The sequence below is a fragment of the Stenella coeruleoalba genome, assembly GCF_951394435.1.
Source record: "Stenella coeruleoalba genome assembly, chromosome: 2".
Lineage (NCBI taxonomy): Eukaryota > Metazoa > Chordata > Mammalia > Artiodactyla > Delphinidae > Stenella > Stenella coeruleoalba.
In genome coordinates, this window is record NC_137147.1 from 86,104,900 (window position 1) to 86,129,684 (window position 24,785).

At 39.0% G+C, this 24,785-nt stretch overlaps 1 protein-coding gene across 6 annotated transcripts in view; it reads right to left on the reverse strand.

Moving 5' to 3' along the window:
- TP53BP1 (tumor protein p53 binding protein 1) overlaps positions 1-24,785 on the reverse strand; it is a 68,747-nt gene that overhangs the window by 26,167 nt on the left and 17,795 nt on the right. For 5 of the 6 annotated variants that reach the window (XM_079911943.1, XM_079911940.1, XM_079911939.1 and 2 more), the window contains exons 12-17: positions 16,387-17,713; positions 11,994-12,113; positions 11,019-11,222; positions 7,561-7,618; positions 5,611-5,703; positions 372-855 (exon numbers count right to left, since the gene is read on the reverse strand). In XM_079911943.1, the coding sequence (XP_079768069.1) occupies positions 372-855; positions 5,611-5,703; positions 7,561-7,618; positions 11,019-11,222; positions 11,994-12,113; positions 16,387-17,713 (2,286 nt within the window). The other variant, XM_079911942.1, reaches the window with a different exon arrangement.

Here is a 24,785-nt window from a genome sequence, read left to right on the forward strand (position 1 = left end):
TAGACTTGGGGGACAAGCAATTAGCTCTTACAGTTATGAAGGAGGATGAGAAATGATGGCAGAAGGAAAGATTGAATGTAGAAAAGTATTACAGGACCCAGACTATATTCCTGGCTTTCTCTTCCAGTAAAGACCTACTTGACAAACTCTAGTACTATTCCATTTCCCTGAAAGATTATCTTATTGGCTATAGCTACCCATAATTTTCACTACCCTATCCCAATCCTGGATGAATTGTTTTTATCCTTTAAACACTGGTCTGTATAAAACTGTTAAGAATTATCATTAAGTACAAGTACCACAACTTAAATTCTCTGGGAATCCAGAAAGTTGAAAACAGGGCCCCTGAGGTACCCTGTATGTTCTCTCACCTGGCTATGGAGTGACTCTGTATCATCCCCAGGAGCACTGACTGGTTTCTCACCACTCCCCCTCTCAGTCTGAACTGTGGCATCTTGTTTTCCAGAGTTCTGGTCCACTGTACTGGTCCCTTGTTCACACACATTCTTTACAGTCTGAGTTGCTGCTGAAACAGTTTCGGGGACCCAGAGGGAATGCTCTATGGTCTGGATTCCTACGTTATTTTGGCTGGGCCTTTCAATCAAGGCTTCACTAGATTTTTCCTGACTGGTATTCTGTCCTTCTTTCTGGCCTTCTGGCATATCTGTCTCCATTGCTTCCCCTTGAGGACTGGATGGTTCCTGTGCGGCCATCTCCAGGGAGGTAGGAGAAGCAGGGTCTTTGATAGGACTACTGGGCTTCATAGGCTGTTGACTCTGGCTGGTCCTTTGGTCACCTTCTAATTTTCCCTTCTCCTCTTCATCTTGAGTACTTGGAAAATGCAGCAAGTTCCCCCTGAAAATCAAGCACATAAAGAAACCATGTCAAAAAAAGGAAACCATATCAAGTAAGCAAGTGTATACGTGAGTGTGAGTGTGAGTGTGTGTGAGTGTGTGTGTGTGTCAAGGGGGAACCATAATTTGACACTCTGAGATAAGTGGGGAAGGGTGAAAATGAGGTGACCGAGTATATGACCTTACAAGATTTCTCATCATAATTTCACTCCTGTGAAAAAAGAACGGTGCACAGGACTATTCCACCATGATGGTAAAATAGCCATAAAATTTCTTCTCTCCATTAGCTATGAACTCTGAAAACTGACACAGGAAAATAAGGTAAACAAAGGATGCAAAACCATTATTGAAGTCATAAACACTGAAGGCAACTTAGGGACCTACTTCAAAACAGATCAATTAGGTCAAGATGTCTCATTTGGCTTTATTAATGGTTCTAATATTCCTTAAATGACTCCTAGCATTCTAGATACTGTTCATTACACCCCTTGACTAATAATTTTAGGAAAAGAAACCCAATCTATAAAGGAAAGAGTTGTAGGTGAGATTCTGTCTTTGCTAGCTATATTGACATTATCTACAACTAACCATTTCAGAATGACTTGGTTCCTCACAGTTCAGGGTATTTCTTTTCATTAGTCTTCCCATTTGGCTATCAGTGATTTATTCATATATCCCACAAGCATTTGATGCATGTCTCCTACAAACCAGATACCATGAAGCCCTGAGATGCCTAGGAGCTTTCTTAAATGCTCTCAACAATACACCAGAATAAATAGGCCCAGATTAACTCCAAGTGAGCAGGTTACACAGAAACTTGACATTCACATCTTATTCATCTCCACACTTAAAACACTTAACACGGGGTTTAATATAAAGTGCTTAGGGCTTCCCTGGTGGCGCAGTGGTTGAGAGTCCGCCTGCCGATGCATGGGACACGGATTCGTGCCCCGGTATGGTAAGATCCCACATGCCGTGGAGCGGCTGGGCCCGTGAGCCATGGCCGCTGTGCCTGCGTGTCTGGAGCCTGTGCTCCGCAACTGGAGAGGCCACAATAGTGAGAGGCCCGCGTACAGCCAAAAAATAAAAATAAATTTAAAAAAATAAATAAAGTGCTTAATAAATTTACTTTCAACAAAAGAATGTTCTCTCAATTAACTGCAAAAATCTACTTTCAGATTAACTAATTGTATAACTGTGTTCATCATATAGAAAATGCCCGTAACTTCTAACTTTTTAGTAAACCATAAGTTGAATGCATCACTGTACTATAAAAAACAACATACTAATGCATTTTTAGGTTGTGTTAAATATATAATAACCAAAATAAGATAAAAAGAACCCATTCTGAACTGACCATGGAAAAACATCTGGAATGTTTCAGGTCATCATATTTTACAAAGCATAAACTGAGATATACCCAGAAGATAACATCCAGGATGATAAAGGGTCTAGAAACTATGTCACATGCTGTTGTGTTTGGCCAGAGAAAGATGGAGCCATCTAGACAGAAAAAGCTGTCTCCAACTTGGGAGGAGCTCTCACCCTTAGAAGCTGAACTGACCTGGGTAGACAGAAAAAAGAAGCATGAAGAACTCTTTGGGGCTTGCTCTGCTCTGGATCTTGGAGAAGAAAGACAAAAGGAGAAGTCTCTGAGGTTTCTATCTTGTGCAGCTCAGTTTACCAAAACAGGAGATCAAAGTGGGATTTAGAAAAGAGTTCTAGCCAAAGAGAGCCTGGTATGCATTTGGTTGTTAGAGCCTGTGTCTTCTCTGTCAGGAACCTCAACTGAATGGGGATATATGGTCCAGTGAAGAATAGGTAAGAATAAGATCACCAGAAGACAGACGAATAACACCTATCTGGTTTATAAGTGATCATATATATAAATTACTTAGCACAGTGCTAGATACACAGCAGATGCTCATTGATATTAGTTGCATAAGACAAAGTATGAACTGAATACCCATGTTTGAATCTTTAACACATCTAACATATCAACAGCTGAGCAATAATGAAAGTGAGCCAAAAGCTAGAAGGGACAAGACTTGATTAACCATTTCAAGAATTCAATTACCATTGTTCCCCGCACTTTAAATAAGCCTAGACATTTTACCTCAGAAGCTATTTATTTAGTGTAGAACTTCCGAATAGAGTTTTACTTCTAAAACAAAACTTTATTTTTTTCTTTGTTTTATTTTTGACTTTTTAATTCTTATTGACAAATATTAGGCTGCTTTTTTCTCCCAAACTGTTAATTGGAACTCCTCTCTCTCTAAAGACTAAAGGTATATCATTGCAACATCAGCAATATTCAGCAGATTCCTGTCAAATACCAGAATTTTGGTATCTATCTTTCTTGGGTTAGCATCAGTCAAATAACTAAATGATGTTCAAATCACAGTCACTTCCCTCCAAGAAACATCTATCATAAAGATGTGGTATATTAATCTCCCAAGAAACAATAAAGAAGGAAACTTCAGTACCAGAAAAGAGACAGAAGAAATTCAATAATTGTAAGAAGGACCACACTTCTCTTTCTTCATTAGTTCCAGCTACACAATTCTACTCTGTCAGATTTAGAAACTGATGCAAAGAAAGCAAATTTTAGCAGGGAAAGCCTGGGTAAAATTAATCCAAAGTGAAACATGGAAGAAAAAACCTCCATATTTAATAAACTTCTAACCATTCTGTTTTGAGTGTAGGTCTGTCTGCGGAGGAACTGGAATCAAAACCAGCTGGAGTGCTTCCCTGGTGGCACAGTGGTTAAAAATCTGCCTACCAATGCAGGGGACACGGGTTCAATCCCTGATCCAGGAAGATCCCACATGCTGCAGAGCAACTAGGCCCGTGCACCACAACTACTGAGCCAGTGTTCTAGAGCCCGCAAGTCACAAATACTGAAGCCCATGTGCCTAGAGCCCGTGCTCTGCAACTAGAGAAGCCACTGCAATGAGAAGCCCGTGCACCCCAACGAAGACCCAATGCAAACAAAAATAAAAAATAAATAAATTAAAAAAAAACCAACAGCAACAAAAAACAGCTGGATTCTCAGGCCCTTGTTCTACCAAGGTTGAACAAAAATCACCAGCATCCTAGTCTCTCTATTTTAAAACAGTCTCTAGTGGGAAGCAGCTGCATAGCACAGGGAGATCACCTCGGTGCTTTGTGACCACCTAGAGGGGTGGGATAGGGAGGGTGGGAGGGAGGGAGATGCAAGAGGGAAGAGATACGGGGACATATGTATAACTGATTCACTTTGTTATAAAGCAGAAACTAACACACCATTGTAAAGCAATTATACTTCAATAAGTATGTTTAAAAAAAAAGTCTCTATTTTAAAATAGGAAGGCAATACGATGCGATCGATTAATTTCCTAATTGCTAGGTCAACACCATACCATTTTTGGAATAAAACAAGGTGGCATTTCGCCTAACAAGCCTCCTGATACAACAGAGGATATCATCTGGGCTATCTGATTCCCAAAAATACCAACAAGTTCACATTTAATCATCAGAATGTCCAATAAAAGCACTGACATGTTTCTCTTAAATATTTCTATCAGTAAGGAACACAGAAATTATGTTGCAGGGAATTCCCTGGCAGCCCCGTAGTTAGGACTCTGCACTCTCATTACCGAGGGCGTGGGTTCAATCCCTAGTTGGGGAACTAAGACCCCGCAAGCCACGGTGCAGCCAACAAAAAAAGAAAAAAATAAATTATGTTGCAAATAACACTATTAGGAATATACCTGTTGACAAAACATTATTATATTCCCTAATTACAAAATCATTGATTTCTAGAGATAAAAGATTCCACTTCATAATGATAATACAAACTTATTCCATTGCCATTACTTATTTCCCTATACTAAATATAAGAACCACATATTCCAAACAAGATACTTTTCTAATAGAGAAGAAATACTTTGTAATTCAAAAAAGTTTTTCCCACTTCAGAGCTGTTCTAAGAGATGAAGGAGTAAAGAAATTATGGGAATTTTTTAATTCCATCGAGTCTGGCAAACTTTAAATTTGAGATGTTGAACATCTACCTCAGTTTTGCCATATGGGAAATTAAAGAGAAATAAAAAGTCTGTTAAAAGTAAACATTTTCGGCACTTCCCTGGTGGCGCAGTGGTTAAGAATCTGCCTGCCAATGCAGGGGACACAGGTTCGAGCCCTGGTCTGGGAAGATCCTACATGCCACAGAGCAACTAAGCCTGTGCACCACAGCTACTGAGCCTGTGCTCTACAGTCCACGAGCCACAACTACTGAAGCCCACGCGCATAGAGCCCAGTGCTCCGCAACAAGAGAAGCTACCGCAGTGAGAAGTGTGTGCACAGCAATGAAGAGCAGCCCCCGCTCACCGCAACTAGAGAAAGCCCGCGCACAGCAACGAAGAAGACCTGACGCAGCCATAAATAAATAAATAAAGTTAATTAAAAAAGTAAACATTTTCAAACTAAGTAAAAGGAAATAATCTTAGAAATACAGAATGATATATTTTCATAAGTTTATGAAGACTGAATCATTTTAAATTGCTAGAACTGGTAGATAAAGACAAAAATCTGTATCTATAAAATATTTAATAAAATTTCTGACAGCTTATTTATAAATCCACCTAGAATATGTCACAGTCCCTCAGATAAAAGAGTAAGCTCAAGTTCACAAAACAGTAGCAGTATATTCCAGATTTTGCTACCATTTTGTGAATCAATGTAGCCCAAAAGATGCTATGAAAATAATGCTTGCCTGATGGGTACAGAGGGGGAATCCTGACTTCGAGCCTCATCCTCTTGCGGGGCTTCACAGACACAGCTAAACGCAGACATGGTCTTCTGGGGACTAAGAAACAAATTAAAGCAATATACTGTGTTAGTTCTGAAAGGAAAAGTACCTCTGGAAATTATCCTTTTAGGCACAGAGAGAATAAAATCCTTTCTCTGAATCTGAAAAATCTGAATACCAAATATTTGATGACATTAAGGAATCAATGTCAGATTTAAAAGCATGACAGTAGTACTGTGGTTAAGTTCAAAGTAAAGAATTCTTATCTTTTAGAGACAGCATTGAAATATTTACAGATAAAATGATATAATGCTAGAATTAGCTTAAAAATAATCCAGTGGAGAGGAGAGTGCTGGAAGTATTTATAAATGAATCAAGACTAGTCATAAGTTGGTAATTTTTGACACTGGGTGATGAATATATGGTAGTTCATTATACTATTCTCTTTACTTTTGTATATACTTGAAACCTTCAATAATGAAATGTGTGAGAGAGAAATAAGATGGCAGCAAGTAATCTGAACAGTGCCCAGTTACAGACAACACTTAAAAACAGCGGTACTGCTTCACCTAAATGCAGAGGAAGCAGTGATCATTTAAACTGTGCTACGTGCTACAGAGCTTACTTTAAATGATTTCTTATGGTGAACCCAATGGTAAAGTAAATAGTCAAAGATTCTTAAAATCTAGATTCTCATATACAAAATTTGCTTCACAACAATACCAGTGAATCTCATTCCATGATCCACCAATCCAACCCTCTGCCTCAAGTTTTTCCCCTATTTTTCCATCGCTACAGTCCATCCAAAGGATCCAGGAATCTTCAGCAGCATATTCTGTTCTCTCTTAGCAAGCACATGTACAGACTAATAACAAGTTGTGTCGGGTACACAATTCTGTTAAAACCAAAGAGATTTCTTCAACATATCATTAAAGAGTCTTCAACTGAATAAGGATTCAAAGGTACTTATCTTTCAGATTAAATATGCAAAAACTCAGAAAACAACCAATCTCTCCAGACACAGCTTGGTACAAATCAAAGGATTCAGATGGGTCAGAAACTTCCAACTAAGGATCAAATTTAGTCTACAGACAAGCAGAAAATTTTATTTTTAAAAATCCTGATTTCTCTTTACAAATTTAAAGATTTGGCAGCAGTAGGTGTGCATGGTAATGACCGGCTGGAAATGAGCAAGGGCTAACCCCCCCTTTTAAATGGGACACACGTTCAGCTGGCCATCATCGTCAACATTTCATGCTCTTGCACCTAGCCTGCACTTTACTTACGTACAGTACCTGTCTAGCCTGATTTAAGAATCCTCACTTATATTTCAACAACCGCTGGTAGTATTTTCATACTGGATGACTCACGCCAGAAACCAATGAAACAATTCTATTCTCACGGCCACCAGATGGCAAAGCTTACCACCAGAGCCTCAGGATGGGGTCATACTCATCCTCAAAGCATTACAGCATTCATGACAAAGCAAAAATAACACTTCAAGGCTGTAGCTAATTTGGCAGGCAGAAGAGAAAATGGCCTGAGGCTATGGGGGGGGGGTCAGGCAGTGGCGCTGGACCGTAAAAGGAAAAAGGTCTATGGCTATCTCGTTAACCCTGTTTCCTCACCAATAGCAAAAACAATCTCAATCTCACCCACAGAAAAAGAAGAAATGGCACTCCCACATGAACAAAAGGGAGAAAGGGAAACACCATTAAATATCTTATTCTAAGTATAGCAAAAGCTTTATTAAAGTATTAATAAGAAAGCCTAGGGTTACATTCAACACACTGCTAAACCCTTTATGCTGAAGTTTCATTTTAAGTTTTTTTCCTCTCTTGATAAATTATCTTCCCCTCATTACCAGTGGCTTTGTATATTAAACTCCTCTAAATAGCAACCAGCTCTGGTTACCTGGTAACAGCCTCAGCAACAGCAGTAGATCCATTTTTTCTTTCACCAGTTGCTGGCTCTGAATAAAAACAAAAGCAAGTAAAGAAAGGAAAGAGAAACAGAACTCAGTATCACACCTTAAAACCTTCTCTTAAAAACCTGCTCAAACCCAATGATACTCTAAAATAATGCTTGGATTTCAGAAGCTTCTGAAGGCCTCCTTTCACTAAGACATAAAAAATTAATAATAAAAATGAAAAATAAAAACCTGCTTTACTAGTATTTTGCAACAAATAATAAAAAGGAAATGAGTAAGAATAATAAGTGAACATGAAAAGACTTATCATTTTTTTTTTTTTGCGGTACGCGGGCCTCTCACTGCTGTGGTCTCTCCCGTTGCGGAGCACAGGCTCCGGACGCGCAGGCTCAGCGGCCATGGCTCACGGGCCCAGCCGCTCTGCGGCACGTGGGATCCTCCCGGACCGGGGCACGAACCCGTGTCCCCTGCATTGGCAGGCGGACTCTCAACCACTGCGCCACCATGTATGTCTTTCTGACTTCTACCAATTTTCTTTCAAACTTCCTACAGAAGACTATTCAGTTTCTCCAGAAATACAATATAATGAATTACTAAGTAGTAACATTTAAAAATGAAAATGAAACTTCTGAATCTCAATCCATCTCTTCTCATACAAGTAAAAAAATTATGTAGTAAAAAAACGCAAAATTAATAAACAAAAAAATTTTAGTTTAAAAATTTTAAAACAAATTAAAAAAAACTTCTAAAAACGTTTATTAATCTGAAACTAACACAACATTGTAAATCAACTTCAATAAAATTTTTTTAAAAAGGAAAAACTTTAATAAAATCGATTATGTAGGAAAATGTCTCAGGTTCATGCACAAATTTTAAACAGTGTACAGTTTTAAAAGAACCCATACATAGAAGGTACTCAAGTTCTTCCCAAAGTGCTTTTGGGATAGATATTTGAAAAATAAAACACATTTTCAAGAAAGAATCCGTAGCAAAAATTAAAGGTCATACTGAAGAGAATCCCATAGCCTCAAAGCAATGCTACTAATGCCTAGGGATTAAAATTTGTTCATTTACAATTCATTCCAGTCTTAGAGAAAATAACAAATATTTTTAAACATTTCTAAAATAAGTCATAACCCAATATAATCTGAATAGTCCATCAAGGAGGCAGCTGAAGTTTGGTGGTTAGAGCACTGGCTCTGATACAGAAACCTGGTTCAGGCCCTGGCTCTAGCACTTAGCAGTCCAACCTGGGGGTAAACTTCATCTTCTGAGTCAGTTTCCTCATCCATAAAATAGGGATAAAAAGGGACCAACACGGGAATTCCCTGGCAGTCCAGGTGGTTAAGACTCTGCACTGCACTTTCACTGCTGTGGGCCTGGGGTTCAATCCCTGGTCTGGGAACTAAGATCCCACAAGCTGCAAGACCAACCCTCATAGGTTTGTTGTGAGGATAAAATGAGGAAAACTGTGAGTATGGTGCCCGATTATCAGGAAAGGTAGGAAAATTTACTAATATGGTCATCTTTAACATTTAGCTCCATTTAAGGTCTTCCCAATTGTAATTTCAAATCTAAAGATTCAAAGCTACCATGTACTCTCTCTTGATAAGTCCTACTTGATTTCAGAGAAGATGACAGTAAGGATGGAAACATGAAATACTTTATTTCTACTGAGGTTCTAATTTTCAAATCAATAAGCACTGAGAAACAGAATAGCACTATAATTCAGAACCAGACTTCTGGTTCTTGGAACTACTTTGATTCAGGCTACTTTATTTACTAGCTGTGTGACTCTAGAGAACATGCCCAACCTGTCTGTGCCTCAGTTTCCTTAGCTGTAAAATGAGAATAACAATAGGATCTACTTTACAGGTTTGTTATGAGATTTAATGAGCTGTACATGTATGGAATATATGCCTGGCATATAGTAAGAACTCAAAATATATTAGCTAAAATTTCTTTTCTTTGGTCTCAGAGAATGAGAAATCCTTATTCAAGTCCATTCACTCTATCTGTGGTCTTTAAAAGCTCCCCTTCCATCTCTCTCTCAGGGGTCTCATTTTTAACGCATCTCTCTTTTGGAGATTTCCTTTCAATCTATAAACCTGCTCAGGTATCCCTCAGTCTAAAAATGAAAAAAAAACAAAACAAAACCTCCTTCAGTCCTGTATTTCTAACTTGCCATATTTTTTCTTCCTTTCTCACATAAACTTCTCAAAAGTAGAATACATTTGCTGCCTCTTCTCCTCCCCTTCACTCCTCAATTACCTTCAGTATAGCTCCTACCCAAACCACTATACTGTAGTAGTTCTTGCTAGAGTCACCAAACGGATCCTAATTGCAAGTCCAGTGTACATTTTCAGATATATCTTACTAGACCCTCACTTCTGCATATAACATTGTTGTCTTCTTTTAACTCTCCTTCCCTTAGGCTTCCATGGCGTTATACTCTCCTAGTCCTCTTCTTGGAATATTCCTTTACAATCTCCTTTATAAAACTTCTTCCTCTTCTAACGCCATTAAACCACTTTTACAAACTACCTAATGGAAGAATTATAAGCTTTAGAGTCAGATGGATCTGATTCACACTCCAGCTCCACCTCTTACCAATTACTGTAACCTCAGGTTTAAAACCTCTCTTAGTCTCAGTTTTCTCACCAATAAAATGGAAATAAGGATATCTACTTCAGAGTGCTATCATGAAAACAAAATGTAGATATAAAGTCATTCTATATTTTTTCCTCTCTCTTGCTTCCATATTTAATTGGTCCCAAGGTCCTCTCTATTCTACTATTCATCTCTCAAATTCATCCCCTCACCTCCATCCCCACTACTAATGACCCCACTTCCTGGTTAAAGACCGCATTTGCCAGGCAGAATAGAAAATGGGCAAGGAAAGGAATGATGAACAAAGGCACAAATTTTTCAAACATTCAGCTGATCCTTTAAAAAAAGCAAATCTGATAGTATTACTCCCTTGCCTAAAATTCTTCAGCTGTTCAGCATGATGTAAAAGGCCTTTCAGAATCTAGTCCCGACTTTGCAGCCATTCCCTCATACCTTCTCTGTATTCTAGCCATACCAAACAACTTGCAATTAATGTGGGAAATAGCTAACATAAACCTACAATGTGAATCCACAATCCTAAATTTTCTACCCACTTCTGAACTCCTTCTGATTATGAAAACCAATTAGTTTATATAGACACAAGTTTAATACAGAGATACAAGCAGTACCACGGAGGTTACAAAACAGAACATCTGCAGTAACATTAACAGTGACTAGCCTAAAACAAAGAATTAAATTCATGAGAATAAGACTTTACAAATACATTTATAATTATAAAAGTATCATCATTAAAACTAGAAGAAAGATAATTAATACTTCCAGAAGATGTGGAGCTACTAGTTACCCAAGATTAACACAAAATAAAACTTACTTTCCAGACTAAACTGCAAAGACTCTTCACTCGCCTCAGTCTCAGGACTGACCAATTTCATTCTCAGACACAATTGATCACCCGTTTCTGGGGCAGCCCCAGAATCTCCTTTTTCATTCCCAAGCATGGGGTCGTTGGTCTCCACCATGCTTTCAGACATGACATCACTGGTTGCTATGGTGCTTTCGGGATAGTTGCTAATACCTGAAAGAAGGGAGGCAGGGGGAAGGAAGGAAGAAAGAACACTAAAATACAAATATGAAAAATAACAATTCAAGGTCATCAATTTGCCTGTTTGGCTCCAAAGCTCTGCAGGATTGAAGAGGATTCCTAAGATAGATCCTGTCACAAGTATCAACAACTACGCACTAGTATTGACACCTGGTCTTAAGAAGAGCAACAGGATTCAGTTCCACTTCTGCATCTGGACAAAGGATGCTGCATGAGCCCTCAGCCAACCCACATCTGCCAGCATCAAGCATAGGTAGCAGGAGACTCCAGACGGCATGATTGTTACCTCCCAGCACTGACTAGAGAAAACAAATAGGTTAATGTAGAAGACTACCAGCTGCTTCAGGGAAGGAGGATCTAAATTTTCTTCCCCTGTCAAGCAGCAGACTGATTAGCCAAGGTCCTGAATAAACAGTACTTCTACCCTACCTGCTACCTCTTCCTCATAAAACAGCTCTATATCATTGCTTAGCACTCAGAGTCTATGGCCTTGCAAGTAATAGAATAAAATCTTTATAAATATTCTTCCTTCCTTCCTTCCATCCTTTCTTTCCTTCCTCTCATCACTGCTCAACATCTCCTGGGAGTAAACTCATGGAATCAGACACCACAACCTTATTCTTCCTAAGACAAAAATCAATCTTATCAGGCAGGCCCAACTCCTGAGATATAAAAGAATCACTGGCATAAAGAATGATATCTCAGAAATTCTGCTTTAAACATCATTACATTTTAATCACTCACCAATAGGAGTACTGTGTCTCTTGGGCTCCAATTTTAGATGCCCAATAAGAGGTGGAGTTGCACCAGTCAATGGTGGAATAACATCACCTTCTTTAGGTAAAGTAAAATGAAATGGAGTTTCTGGAGAAAACAAAAAACAAAACAAAACAATGATAAACAAAAAGGAAACCAAAACAGAAGTATAAAAAAAGCAAAGGTGAGGAGAACTGCAAGAAATATCTCAATTATTCTTTTCCTTTGCTCCCAAATTCTGCCTCATTCCCAACCCCCCTCACCAGGCCTCTCAACCAATTTCCTACTATTTTCTCTGCTCTCTGTACAACCATCAACAGGACTGACACAAAGCAGACAACCAGGGGCCAGGCAAACAGAGGAAGCCCAAAAGTTTGGAGGCCTGAGGAACATGGGGTCAAAAGGAACAGAGAAACATCTGAGCCTCAAGACAGTAAGTACATATGGGGATACTCAGTGATACAAAGTTGGATAGTTTCAAATCTAGACGTTTTAATTTTGTGTAATGCTAACCCAAGGAGTTAATTTATAAGCTTTAGCAATCTGTAGGATTCTCTATGTTAAAATCTGATGTTAATACTTAAAATTTACAATCTACTCAAAGAGGTGACAAAGGATTTCATGGGCTAAAGCAGGGGTCCCCAACCACTGGGCCTGCTAGGAACCGGGCCGCACAGCAGGAGGTGAGCAGCGGCAAGCGAGGCTTCATCTGCCGCTGCCCGCTCCCCATCGCCTGCGTTACCGCTTCAACTATCCACCCCCCCACCCCCGCCTTCTGCCCCACCCCCCACCCCATCTGTGGAAAAACTGTCTTCCAAAAAACCGGTCCCTAGTGCCAAAAAGGCTGGGGACCACTGGGCTAAAGGACTTCAAAATACTCACTGGTTCTAACAGAAATCATTTGGGTTTCACAGTTCAGCAGTACTGACCAGCATTTCACTCTAGGCCACAGCGGTAGTGTTCATATCTAAATCTCTGTGCAATGGTAAATCTCACATATATGAGCATCTCCATTGTACACATTTTGGTTAGTCATTATTAAATTAAACATTTGTAAAGAAACAAAACTTTACTTTTTAACTAGGTCTCAGTTCCAATTTCTAATCAGAATTAGCAAATTGCCAAAATCACATTTTCTGATTTTCTAATTATCTCTTTTAATAAAACGACTAAGTTTGGGAGAATAAAAGAATTACTCCAGATTGCTGTTCTTAAACCTGACAGATGAAAATTTGTACTTACTTTCCTGGAATGGCTCAAAATAACTATAATCTGGCATACCCAGTCACTATTCCTTGTGAAAACAGTTTGTCTAATGTGCTTCCCAACATCGTCAAGCAATTCTCCAATTCCCAGCACACACTTAGCGGGTGTCCTATGAAGTTAACTCAATTCTGACACTATCTACCCAGAGGTAGCATCAGATCCCACAAGTTAAAGGCGCAGTCCCACAAGACTGCCCTCACTTAAGACATCAGTGAGAGTCCGGGCTGTTACCTGTGCTTCTAAGCAACTGGCTCTACACTGCAGGTTCCCATGACACTTTCCTCGCGTTCCATTAATTAGCTAGAGCTACTTATAGTACTCAGAGAAACATTTGCTTACGTTTACCAGTTTATTATAAAGGACACAGATCAACAGCTATATGAAGAGGTACATAGGGTGAGGTCCAGAGGGTTCTGATAGCAGGAACTTCTGTCTCCCTTAGAATTGGGATTAGATACCCTCCTGGCTCATTTATCAACCAGGAAACATCAAATTTTGTTGTTCAAGAGTTTTTATAGAGCTTTAATCCCCACCCCCACCATCGAGGAGGTTGGTGGGTGGGGCCGGAAGTTCCAACCCTCCAATCACTTTGTCTTTCTGGTGAACAGCCCCATCCCTGAGGCTATGTAGGGAAGATCCCACCCTAAATCACCTCAATAGCATTACTCAGGTGTGACAGAAAGGGCTTAAGCTTATTACTATCACTTAGGAAATTACAAGGGTTTTAGGAGCTCGGTGCCAGGAACTGGATGAAGACCAAATATACTTCTTATTATACCACATTTTTCTTCTTTCATCTCTTCCCATTCCACTTCCACCCTTCATTATCTTTAATATCAAGCACACCTTGATATTTTTTCTTCAAAATCACAAAACAACAACAAAAAACATCTCTTACATCTACATGAAAGAAAATGAATTAGCAACTTGAAGGGATGAAAAGAGAAAATGAATGGACTTCAGAAATAAAGGATGAAAAGTACACATGCGCTGCTAAAGAAACTGTGAAAAGCAGAAGTGGAGAATCTCAACGTCATTATCTAAATGGCAAAGAATTCCACCATAGTTATAGCAAAAAGAAATGGGTTGATAGGTAAGCATTCATTCTTTGGCAACTCCTTAAAAAGCAAGTCCTTTAAGTTAATAAAGAACTTTAAAAATATACAGAAACTAAAATTAAAAAAAAAAAACACCTCACAAAGCATCATACGTTCCAAAGATATATTTTATATAATTTTCATTCCTGGAACAACCACCTATTCTGCTCTCTTGACAGGAACCATCCCTCACATTATGATCGACCATTCAGACTTTTGAAAATCTGTATAAAATCTCTAAGTACATCCTTCTACGTGACAAACCATAATACGCAAATGTAATATGCAAGCGTTAATTACAGAAGACTATTTATGAAAAGTTATCTTAGCACCACTGATCTAACACATCACTAAAACCTAATGGAAAATTGGCTCTTATACAGGCAGCACTGCCACTACCTTTATCTGGTCTTCAATGCCTCATTCCTGGACTATTACAACAACCTATCAATTACCTTGTCTGCCTGAAGTCTCCCCCTTTCCCCAACCCACGATTCTTTCTGTATAGCAACCAAAGCAACCTTCCTGTAAAACATGACTTAGATTGACAACAGTATTTAGATGTAATGAAATTATAAAAATCTTCAATAATATAGAATATTAGGTCATTCAGACAGTTCTTTACCATAACTCAACAGAATCAGAGAAACTATATCATACAGTTTTATAGTAGGAAAAAGCATAGACTTGGGAATCAGGAGACCTAAGTTCTAGTTCCACTTCAATCATTAACTAGCCACATGACTTTAGGAAGAAGAGACTGAACTCAATATCGGCTAACCTCCTTTTCAGCTCTAACATTTCTCATTCTGAAGAGGAAAAAAAATATTCATGAATATAAAGCCTAATGCACAGGGGAAATTTTGAGATTAAAAAAAGTACTACTAATAATCACTCCTAAACAAGAAGTATAAACGGGACTGTTCCAGGAACTCCGAAAGGTATGATCACCCATACTGATAGCGATGGTGTTACCTAAATACTGTTTCTCATTTCCATATCCTTAGAAGCTTGCTTTCTTAAGTCTGCATTTTGTTTTTATTCTTTTGTTTTTGGAGTTTGCTTTGTTTACTTATCAATTGATTTATGGCTGCACTGGGTCTTTGTTGCCGTGCATGGGCTTTCTCTAGTTGTGGCAAATGAGGGCTACCCTTTATTGCAGTGTGCGGGCTTCCTTCCCATTGCCATGGCTTCTCTTGTTGCGGAGCATGGGCTCTAGGCACACGGGCTTCAGTAGTTGTGGCTCACAGGCTCTAGAGCGCAGACTCAGTAGTTGTGGCACACGGGCTTAGTTGCTCTGCAGCATGTGGGATCTTCCTGGACCAGGGCTCGAACCCGTGTCCCCTGCATTGGCAGGTGGATTCTTAGCCACTGCACCACCAGGGAAGTTCCTGTTTTGTTTTTAAATTATACTAACTTTGGACATTCAGAAAGTTTGAATTCTTTTCAGCTAATGTCATACATGACATTCTAGAAATATTTCAGAAAGTAATCTATATTCTCATTCTTGACTTTATAAAGAACACAAGCTAACACCTTCCCCAGTTTAAGGTTTAAGATGTATATATGTTGAACCAAATTTAGAAAGTTTACTTAATGCCCATAAGAAAGAAACAATCCAGAGAGTTTTGAATATGATTTAACTGTGTAAGGTAATCAAAAAAGATCCCTGTACTACAAAGCCACTCTCAAAGTATAAAAATATGGAACAAGGTTTGAACCTAAGTAGAAAATACCAGATTGGTACAATTTCTAAATACTTAGAAAATTCATGTTGATTACTCCTGAGTTATAAAGCTGATAAAAACCTCAACTGATCTCTGATTCTAAAAATAATTACAGCTACAAAAGAAAAATACAACCCCAAATTTTAAATATCCCAACTATTATTGGTTGCTCATAAACATAAATCCAAGTTAATTTTCAGCCCTGATGTAATAAGCATGTGGTTCTCTCCTACCTTCCATTCCAAATTATAATTTGGTTGGAAACACAGAACAATTTGTAATCACACTTACCACTAGAGCTTTCACAGAAGCTTTGTGAGGCATGGGCAGAGGCTTTCTCCAGTGGCTGGGCCCCTACACCTGAGTCCAGCTGCTTTGTATTAGCCATTTTTGAGTCTTCCCTTAATGTGCTAACTGTTGTCTCTTTTGGTTGGGTCTGCTGCATTTCCTGGCCAGGTCCTGGAGCATCATCTGTTCTCACTAAAGTCAAGGGAGGCTGTGAAGAGTCTGCCTCTACAGGTTCTTTTTCTGCAGTCACTGATTTCAGATCTCCTTCATATTCTGCACTCTTTTCCTCTTGGGTATCCGCTCTATTCTCAACACATGGTTCTATTTCTGGAGCATCATCCTCCCACAACTGAGAATCTGAGCATTTTTCCACTACCTCTAAAGGTTCAGAAGAAACATCAACTCTGGGAGATGGTTCCTTCACATCTACAATGACAACACTCGAGTCCTCTGAAGTAGCTTCTTCCCATGCTTCCTGATCCTTATGTTCCAATTCTTGGTCAAGTACTGGAAGCTTTTGGGGGGAATCAATACTAATCACACTGGTTTCAACTTCCATAGCTTCCTGGCATTCTTGTTTGGGGACTTCCTTTGGAAGACCCAGCCCCTGGGACTGAGTTTCAGTCAGAGAAAGGTGCAATGCAACACTCTCCATATTTTCTTCTTTGGGCTCCTCTCCTTGACTTTCACAAGGAGTCTCAGGGATTTCTTCCACCTCAGACCCTGAAGACCCCTCCTCTGGATGATGTTCTTTAAGTTCTATAGCTTCCTCCTGATCTAACACACTAGAGAGTGCCTCAGATCGAGTAGCTGGAGAGGGAACTGCCTGACTACCTGAATCGCAAGTGAGATCAATACAAACGTCTTCTGCCACAGTTTCTTCTCTGCCTTTGCAACCATCAGTTAAAATACTAATGTCGTCTCTGCTTTCTGTGTTAACCCTCTTTGTTTTATCATCATTCTGATTCAGTTCTACTTGGCCATCTTGTGCTGGATTAATCAGGATACTATCATTTTCAGCAAGAACAAGTTTAGAATTGAGAACTGGAGACATGGGTTCAGTATCCTCAATCTGTGTGCTTTCTCCATCTTCATCAATCCTGTGAGAACTCAAGCTTTCTATCTTTGGGGACTGACTATACTCACTTGTAGAAAGCATCAACTTACAAGAATCCCCTGTCAAAGAAAGCCCAAGATCCTCAGAGGAATTCTTTGGTTCAGTCTCTGAAGTTTTAGAATACTCAACAGTCAAAGATGAACTATGCAAACCTCTATCCTTCTTCTCATCATTTGATCGTTCTTCCAAACTTGGAGATGGAATGAAAATGTCCTAGGGAAGAACAAAAAGACACAAATAATCATTTTGTCATAATCGTATTTCTTTTATATCTAATCCTTCAATTCTAAAATTTCTAAATCAACTACGCAAGAATTTTAAAACTCTAGGGCCATGATCACCAGTCTGTTCATCAACACAAGTCACTGTTTAATGATCTTCTTGTGAATCATTGATCTAGAATAAGCACAATCCAAACAAAAACCTAAAGGTATTAACTTAGGTAGGAAGACACTTAAATTTAACTGTATACCACTACTAAAATCATGTCATACACTGTATGATGGGCCCTCAATTATACAGGAATCACGTGAACATATGCCTATCAATTATACAGGAATCACGTGAACATATGCCTACACAGTCCACTTCGGTTCTCACAAAGTGGGAATATATACAGGCATAACTCAGAGATACTGCAGGTTCAGTTCCAGACCACCACAATACAGCAAGTCACACAAATTTTTAGGTTTCCCAGTGTACATAGAAGTTATGTTTACATTATAGTCTATTAAGTGTGCAATAGCATTATATCTTTAAAAGATGTACATACCTTAATTAAAAAATACTTCATTGCTAAAAAAATGCTAAATGTCATCCGACAATGATGAATTGCCACAAACCTTCTATTTGTAAAAAATAAATTATCTGCAAAGCACAATAAAGCAAAGTGCAATAAAATGAGGTATGCCTGTCCTTATTTCACATCCCACTATTTCAAAATATGCTAGCATTCATAAAGATGTAAAATTCAAAGTTTACAATAATATTAGTCAACAGATACCACTACATACCAACAAGGAAGGCTGAAGGTAGTAAGAATACATCCTGTTGGTGAGGATGTGAAACTGTCATACACTGCTGGTGGCAATGCAAAAGCTAGAGCCACTTTGGAAAACAGTTTGGTACTATCTTCTAAAGTTAAACATACATTAATATTACCATATGACTCAGAAATTGTACTTGTAGGTAATTAACCCAAGAGAAATAAAATCATATGTCCACACAAAGATGTAGTATGCAAATGTTCACAACAGTATTATTCATAATAGCCCAAAACTAGAAGCAACCCAAATGTTCATCAATTGGTGAATAAATAAATTGTGGATATCTATATTACAGAATACTACTCAACAATAAAAAGGATTAAAATATTAAAACTTGCCAGAATATGAACGAATCTCAAAAATATGCTAGGCTAAAGAACTCAAACACAAAACACCATACACTTTTGATTCCAATCATATGAAATTTTTTTAAAAATTTTTGGCTGTGTTGAGTCTTCGTTGCTACACACAGGCTTTCTCTAGTTGCAGTGAGTGGGGGCTACTCTTCATTGTGGTGCGTGGGCTTCTCATTTCAGTGGCTTCTCTTGTTGCGGAGCACAGGCTCTAGGCACGCGGGCTTCAGTAGTTGTGGCTTGCGGGCTCTAAAGCGCAGGCTCAGTAGCTGTGGCACACGGGCTTAGTTGCTCTGCAGCATGTGGGATCTTCCTGGACCAGGGATCGAACCTGTGTCCCTGCATTGGCAGGCAGATTCTTATCCACTGTGCCACCAGGGAAAACCTATATGAAATTCTTGAAAAAATAAAACTATAGTGACAGAAGGCAGATGAATGCTTGCCTAGGGTAGAAGAGTGGATGGGGGCAAAGGATTATGAAGAAACTTTTTAGGGTGAGGAAACTGTTCTGTACTTTGATGGTGATGGTGGTTATACATTTGTATACAACTACCAAAACTGATCAAACTATACATTTAAAATGGCGTTCTTATTTTATGTAAATAATACCTTAAAAAAAAGAAAATAACCCAAAGTTAAAATATGTTTTTATGTAAGAATTTAATTTGTTATTTTGCCTAACATAAATGCTGTAACGCTCTAGACATAGCTGGTAAGGCATTCATTTCCTATTTTTAAGGGAATGAGGAATCAAAATAGGTTGCCAAACATTCTGTATATTCTATAACTTCTGGTATTTCAATGTCTGGTGTTACTGTTTACACTTTTAGATTATAAAAATAGTCTTAAATTTCAATCTGCTCATATACTCTGAGGCATGACTGAATAAATTGGTTTTAAATTGGTTCAACACTTCTAATGGCAATTTGGCAATACACGACAACAGCCTTGAAATTTTATATACCCTTTAGTCCAATAATTCCAGTTCCAGGAAATTATTTGATGAAAATACACTGGGATTTAGCTACAGTGCTTGCTGTTCAGTACTAAAATTATTATTTGGAAAAGGAAATAATATAAAATATCTTAAATATCCACTGATAGGAGATTCATTTAAAAATTATGATACACCTACATGATGGAATACTTTGTAATTACACAAAATTGTAGATGAGTATTTTAAAATATAGAAAAACATTCAGGCTATGCATTAAATAGAAAGGTTTTTAGTTAAAAAAGTATATGAATATATATTTTATTGTGGTCTATACATTTTTATATAATTTTCATTTTTTTAAGTTAATAAATATATATTATCAAAAAGTTATGAAAAACAAAACAAAAAAGTTATGAGCAGTTACTTGAGACAGGATAATTGATGATCTTATTTTCACGTATCTGTATATTATACACACTCTACAGGAAAAATGTATTTACTTTTCTTGTAAAAAATAAGTCATTTTACAAAGGCTTATAGTTAAGACATTGCTAATAAAATTATAAATACCTTTTTAAAAGTCAAACTCATAAAATAACCACTTTAAAGTGAATATTTACAATGTGCAACCACCACCTCTATCTACTGAAATGAAAATGAAAACATTTTCATCACTTCAAAAGGAAACCTCAGGGACTTCCCTGGTGGCACAGTGGTTAAGAATCCGCCTGCCAATGCAGGGGACACGGGTTCGAGCCCTGGCCGGGGAAGATCCCACATGCCGCGGAGCAGCTAAATCTGTGTGCCACAACTACTGAGCCTGCACTCTAGAACCCGTGAGCCACAACTACTGAGTCCGCGTGCCACAATTACTGAAGCCCGTGTGCCTAGAGCCCATGCTCTGCAACAAGAGAAGCCACTGCAATGAGAAGCCCACATACCACAACAAAGTGTAGCCCCCGCTTGCCACAACTAGAGAAAGCCCGTGCGCAGCAACGAAGACCCAATGCAGCCAAAAAAACCATAAATTAAATAAATTAAAAAAAAAAAAAGGAAAGGAAACCTCATATTCATTAAGCAGTTGTCCACATTCTGAATATGTTTTAAGTGTTATCAAAGTAAATACGTGATACCTTTTACAGAATTTTTTCAATATATGTATAATTTCAGTCAGCAAAGTAAAACTTCAGGGGCTAACCAGCCTATCAATAAGCTGTACTTAAGACTGCCTGGATCTAGCCTCAGAGTGTCTGGCCCCTAATAATCCACAGCGCTGAGGCTCCCTGAAGGCCTAGTCAGAATAACGAAGTTAAGTGAAAAAACCACCTCAGGGCTCTGGATAAAGACTGATGAAGAACTGTCAGGACTTCGTTCAATGAGTCAACCAGTCTAGATTCAACAGACATAAATCCATAGTATCCAACCAGTCAAAAACTGGTCTCACACACACAGAGTTTAGGAGCCACACAAACAATCATCTATACTCTGACTTGTCATCCCCAAATTAATATGTATATCAAGAATGAGAAAGTGTTAAATATCAAACTATTTTCTACTAATCCTCTCCTCAGCCCTCACATCCTGGTGAAGGGTCGAAGAGGCTATGAAATTAACAAATATATTAGGAAAAAAAGAAAGAAATACATGGGGCTTCCCTGGTGGCACAGTGGTTAAGAATCCGCCTGCCAATGCAGAGGACACGTGTTCAAGCCCTGGTCCAGGAAAATCTCACATGCCGCGGAGCAACTAAACCCGTGTGCCACAACTACTGAGCCTGTGCTCTAGAGCCCTCGAGCCACAACTACTGAGCCCACGCGCCTAGAGCCCATGCTGCGCAACAAGAGAAGCCACCACTCCCACTCGCCGCAACCAGAGAAAGGCCGCGTGCAGCAACAAAGACCCAACGCAAACAAAAATTAATAAATAGATATTACAACATCAAAATTAGGTTCACTTGGACTTCCATAACCAATCTACAGAAGAAATAACAGATGTGCAAAGGTGAGTCATTAAGACTAACATGTGGGCTTCCCTGGTGGCGCAGTGGTTGAGAGTCCGCCTGCCAATACAGGGGACATGGGTTCGTGCCCCGGTCCAGGAAGATCCCACGTGCCGCAGAGCGGCTGGGCCCGTGAGCCATGGACACTGAGCCTGCGCGTCCAGAGCCTGTGCTCCACAACGGGAAAGGCCACAACAGTGAGAGGCCCGCATACCGCAAGAAAAAAAAAAAAAAAAAAGACTAACATGTAAGGAGTTTGATACATAAAGAAAAAAGTATGGAACTTCCAAATAAAAACAGTGGATTTAATACACACATTTTCTTTAACTCTCTTCCAAAATCTCACTAAGCAATGGTAAAGGGATTTTTTTTTAAAATGCATTTTCAAGAAAAAGAGAACAGGGATTTCCCTGGTGGCGCAGTGGTTAAGAATCTGCCTGCCAATGCAGGGGACATGGGTTCGAGCCCTGGTCCAGGAAGATCCCACATGCCGCGCAACAACTAAGCCCATACACCACAACTACTGAGCCTGTGCTCTAGAGCCCGTGAGCCACAACTACTGAAGCCCGTGAGCCTAGAGCCTGTGCTCTGCAACAAGAGAATCCACCGCAATGAGAAGCTCGCGCACTGCAAAGAGTAGCCCCTGCTCACCGCAACTAGAGAAAGCCCGCACGCAGCAACTAAGACCCAATGCAGCCATAAATAACTAAATAAACAAATTTATTTTAAAAAAAAAAGAAAGAAAAAGAGAACAAAGAACAGATAACCACAATAAAATTTTGCAAGAGTGGTCATCCATCTAGCAGACTAGTGAAAACTGAATTCCTAAGACAGCAGTGGAGAAAGCTAAGAAGTAACCCAAATTATACCTCAGAACTACCATGTCCCAAAAAAGATTCAGAACTTGGCAGTAGCCCAGGTAACTCTGGAAGTGGTGATGAGGGTAGTGCTAAAAACAGGAGGAACACTGGCTGGAAATCTATTTAAGAAGCAGTTTAATCCCCAGATTCGCTCTTCCTGACCCTCCTCTGCCCTGGAGAGGGTAAAACAGAGCATCCCTGAACTGGAGGAAAAGAGGCACAGTTATCAGAAAGTACCAGACTGAAAACAGGGAGATTAAATGAAAATTTACATATTCAATGGAACCTGCACCTGCCTCTCAACACCCCCAGTCCTCTTCCATCATAGACTTCTAAAGCAATGGCAGACAGGAGGGAACGTGAACAAGACAAGATAAATCAAGATACTGACATTAGGGGACCCCAAAAATGGCCCTGCATGTCACACTACAGTAAATTCCAGACACATGAAGCACTAACAACCAATTCAGAACTTCTAATCAGTTTTCTGGGATTTCACTCTTAAAGCAGTCAGAAAATCAAGGATTATTATCAGACTCTTGAGGAAAGCCTCTTTAAAAGTCAAACATCAAAACTAACAAAACTAACTAAAATCTATTTGAAGAAATAGTGACTATTGCAGGGAGAAAACTTCTCAGAAACTATTACTAATATCATTAAGGAGATAAGATAGTATACCCATGAAATGACAAAATGCTATTTTTTTTTTAAAAAGGGAGAACATTCAAGGAAAAAAAAGAGTATAGAAATGAAAAATCCAAGAGTAGAAATTAATGTCTCAGAGAAAGTTAAAAAATGGTTGAACCTGGCAGTTGCACTCCTAATTATACACAAGAAAAATAAAAATACACATCTGCGCAAAAGCTTGCGCACAAATGTACACAGCATTATTTATAATAGCCAAGAAGGGGAAACAACCCAAATGTCCATCAACTGATAAATGGATGAATAAAACGCGGTATGTACATACACAGTATTATTCAGAATAAAAAGGAATGAAGTTCTGATACATGTCAGAACGTGGATGAACTGTGAAAACATTACAGTAAAGAAAACAGTCACCAAAGACTACATATTGTATAATTCCACTTATGTGAAATGCCCAGAACAGGCAAATCCATAGAGACACAAAGTAGACTAGTGATTGACTAGGGCTGGGGGTGGGGGAAATGGGAGTGACTGTTAATAAGCATGGGGTCTTTTGTTGGGGGTGGAGGGGGAGCGTGATGAAATGTTCTAAAATTAGACTCTGGGGCTTCCCTGGTGGCGCAGTGGTTGAGATTCCGCCTGCCGATGCAGGGGACACGGGTTTGTGCCCTGGTCCGGGAAGATCCCACATGCCACGGACCGGCTGGGCCCGTGAGCCATGGCCGCTGAGCCTGCGCGTCCGGAGCCTGTGCTCCGCAACCGGAGAGGCCACAACAGTGAGAGGCCCGCATACCGCAAAAAAAAAAAAAAAATTTAGACTCTGGTGAATAACTATACAACTTTGTGAATATACTAAAAGCCACCAGATTATACACTTTAAAAGGGTGAACAACACGATGCGTGAATTATATCTCAATAAAGTGAGGGTTTTTTTAAGTTTTAAAAAAAAATAGTTGAGGAAATCATCCAGAAAGTTAAACAAAAGGAGAGAGAGATGGAAAGTAGGACACAAAATAATAAAATTACAAAACTATTCTAGGAATATGAATATCCGAACAATAGGTACTCCATTAAGAAAAAAAAAGAACAAAGGGGAAGAAATTAAATAATTAAATATCCCTGAACTGAAGGGCTTGAGTTTCTAGATTGAGAGGGCTTACCAACACAATGAAGGAAACAGACCTATGCCAAGGGTCTGGAAGTTTCAGAACACTGGGGATAAAAAGAAAAATCTACAAGATTCCAGTAAGGAAAAAAAACAGCTCACATATTAAAGATCAAAATCAAACTGGCCACACTTCTCAACAGCAACACTGGAAGTCTGAAGACGGTAGAGCGATGCTCTCAAAAGTTTAAAGGAAAATTATTTCCAACCTAAAATTCTATACTCCTACAAACTATGAATCATGTATGAGGGTAGAAAGTATGCTACTAAAGAATGT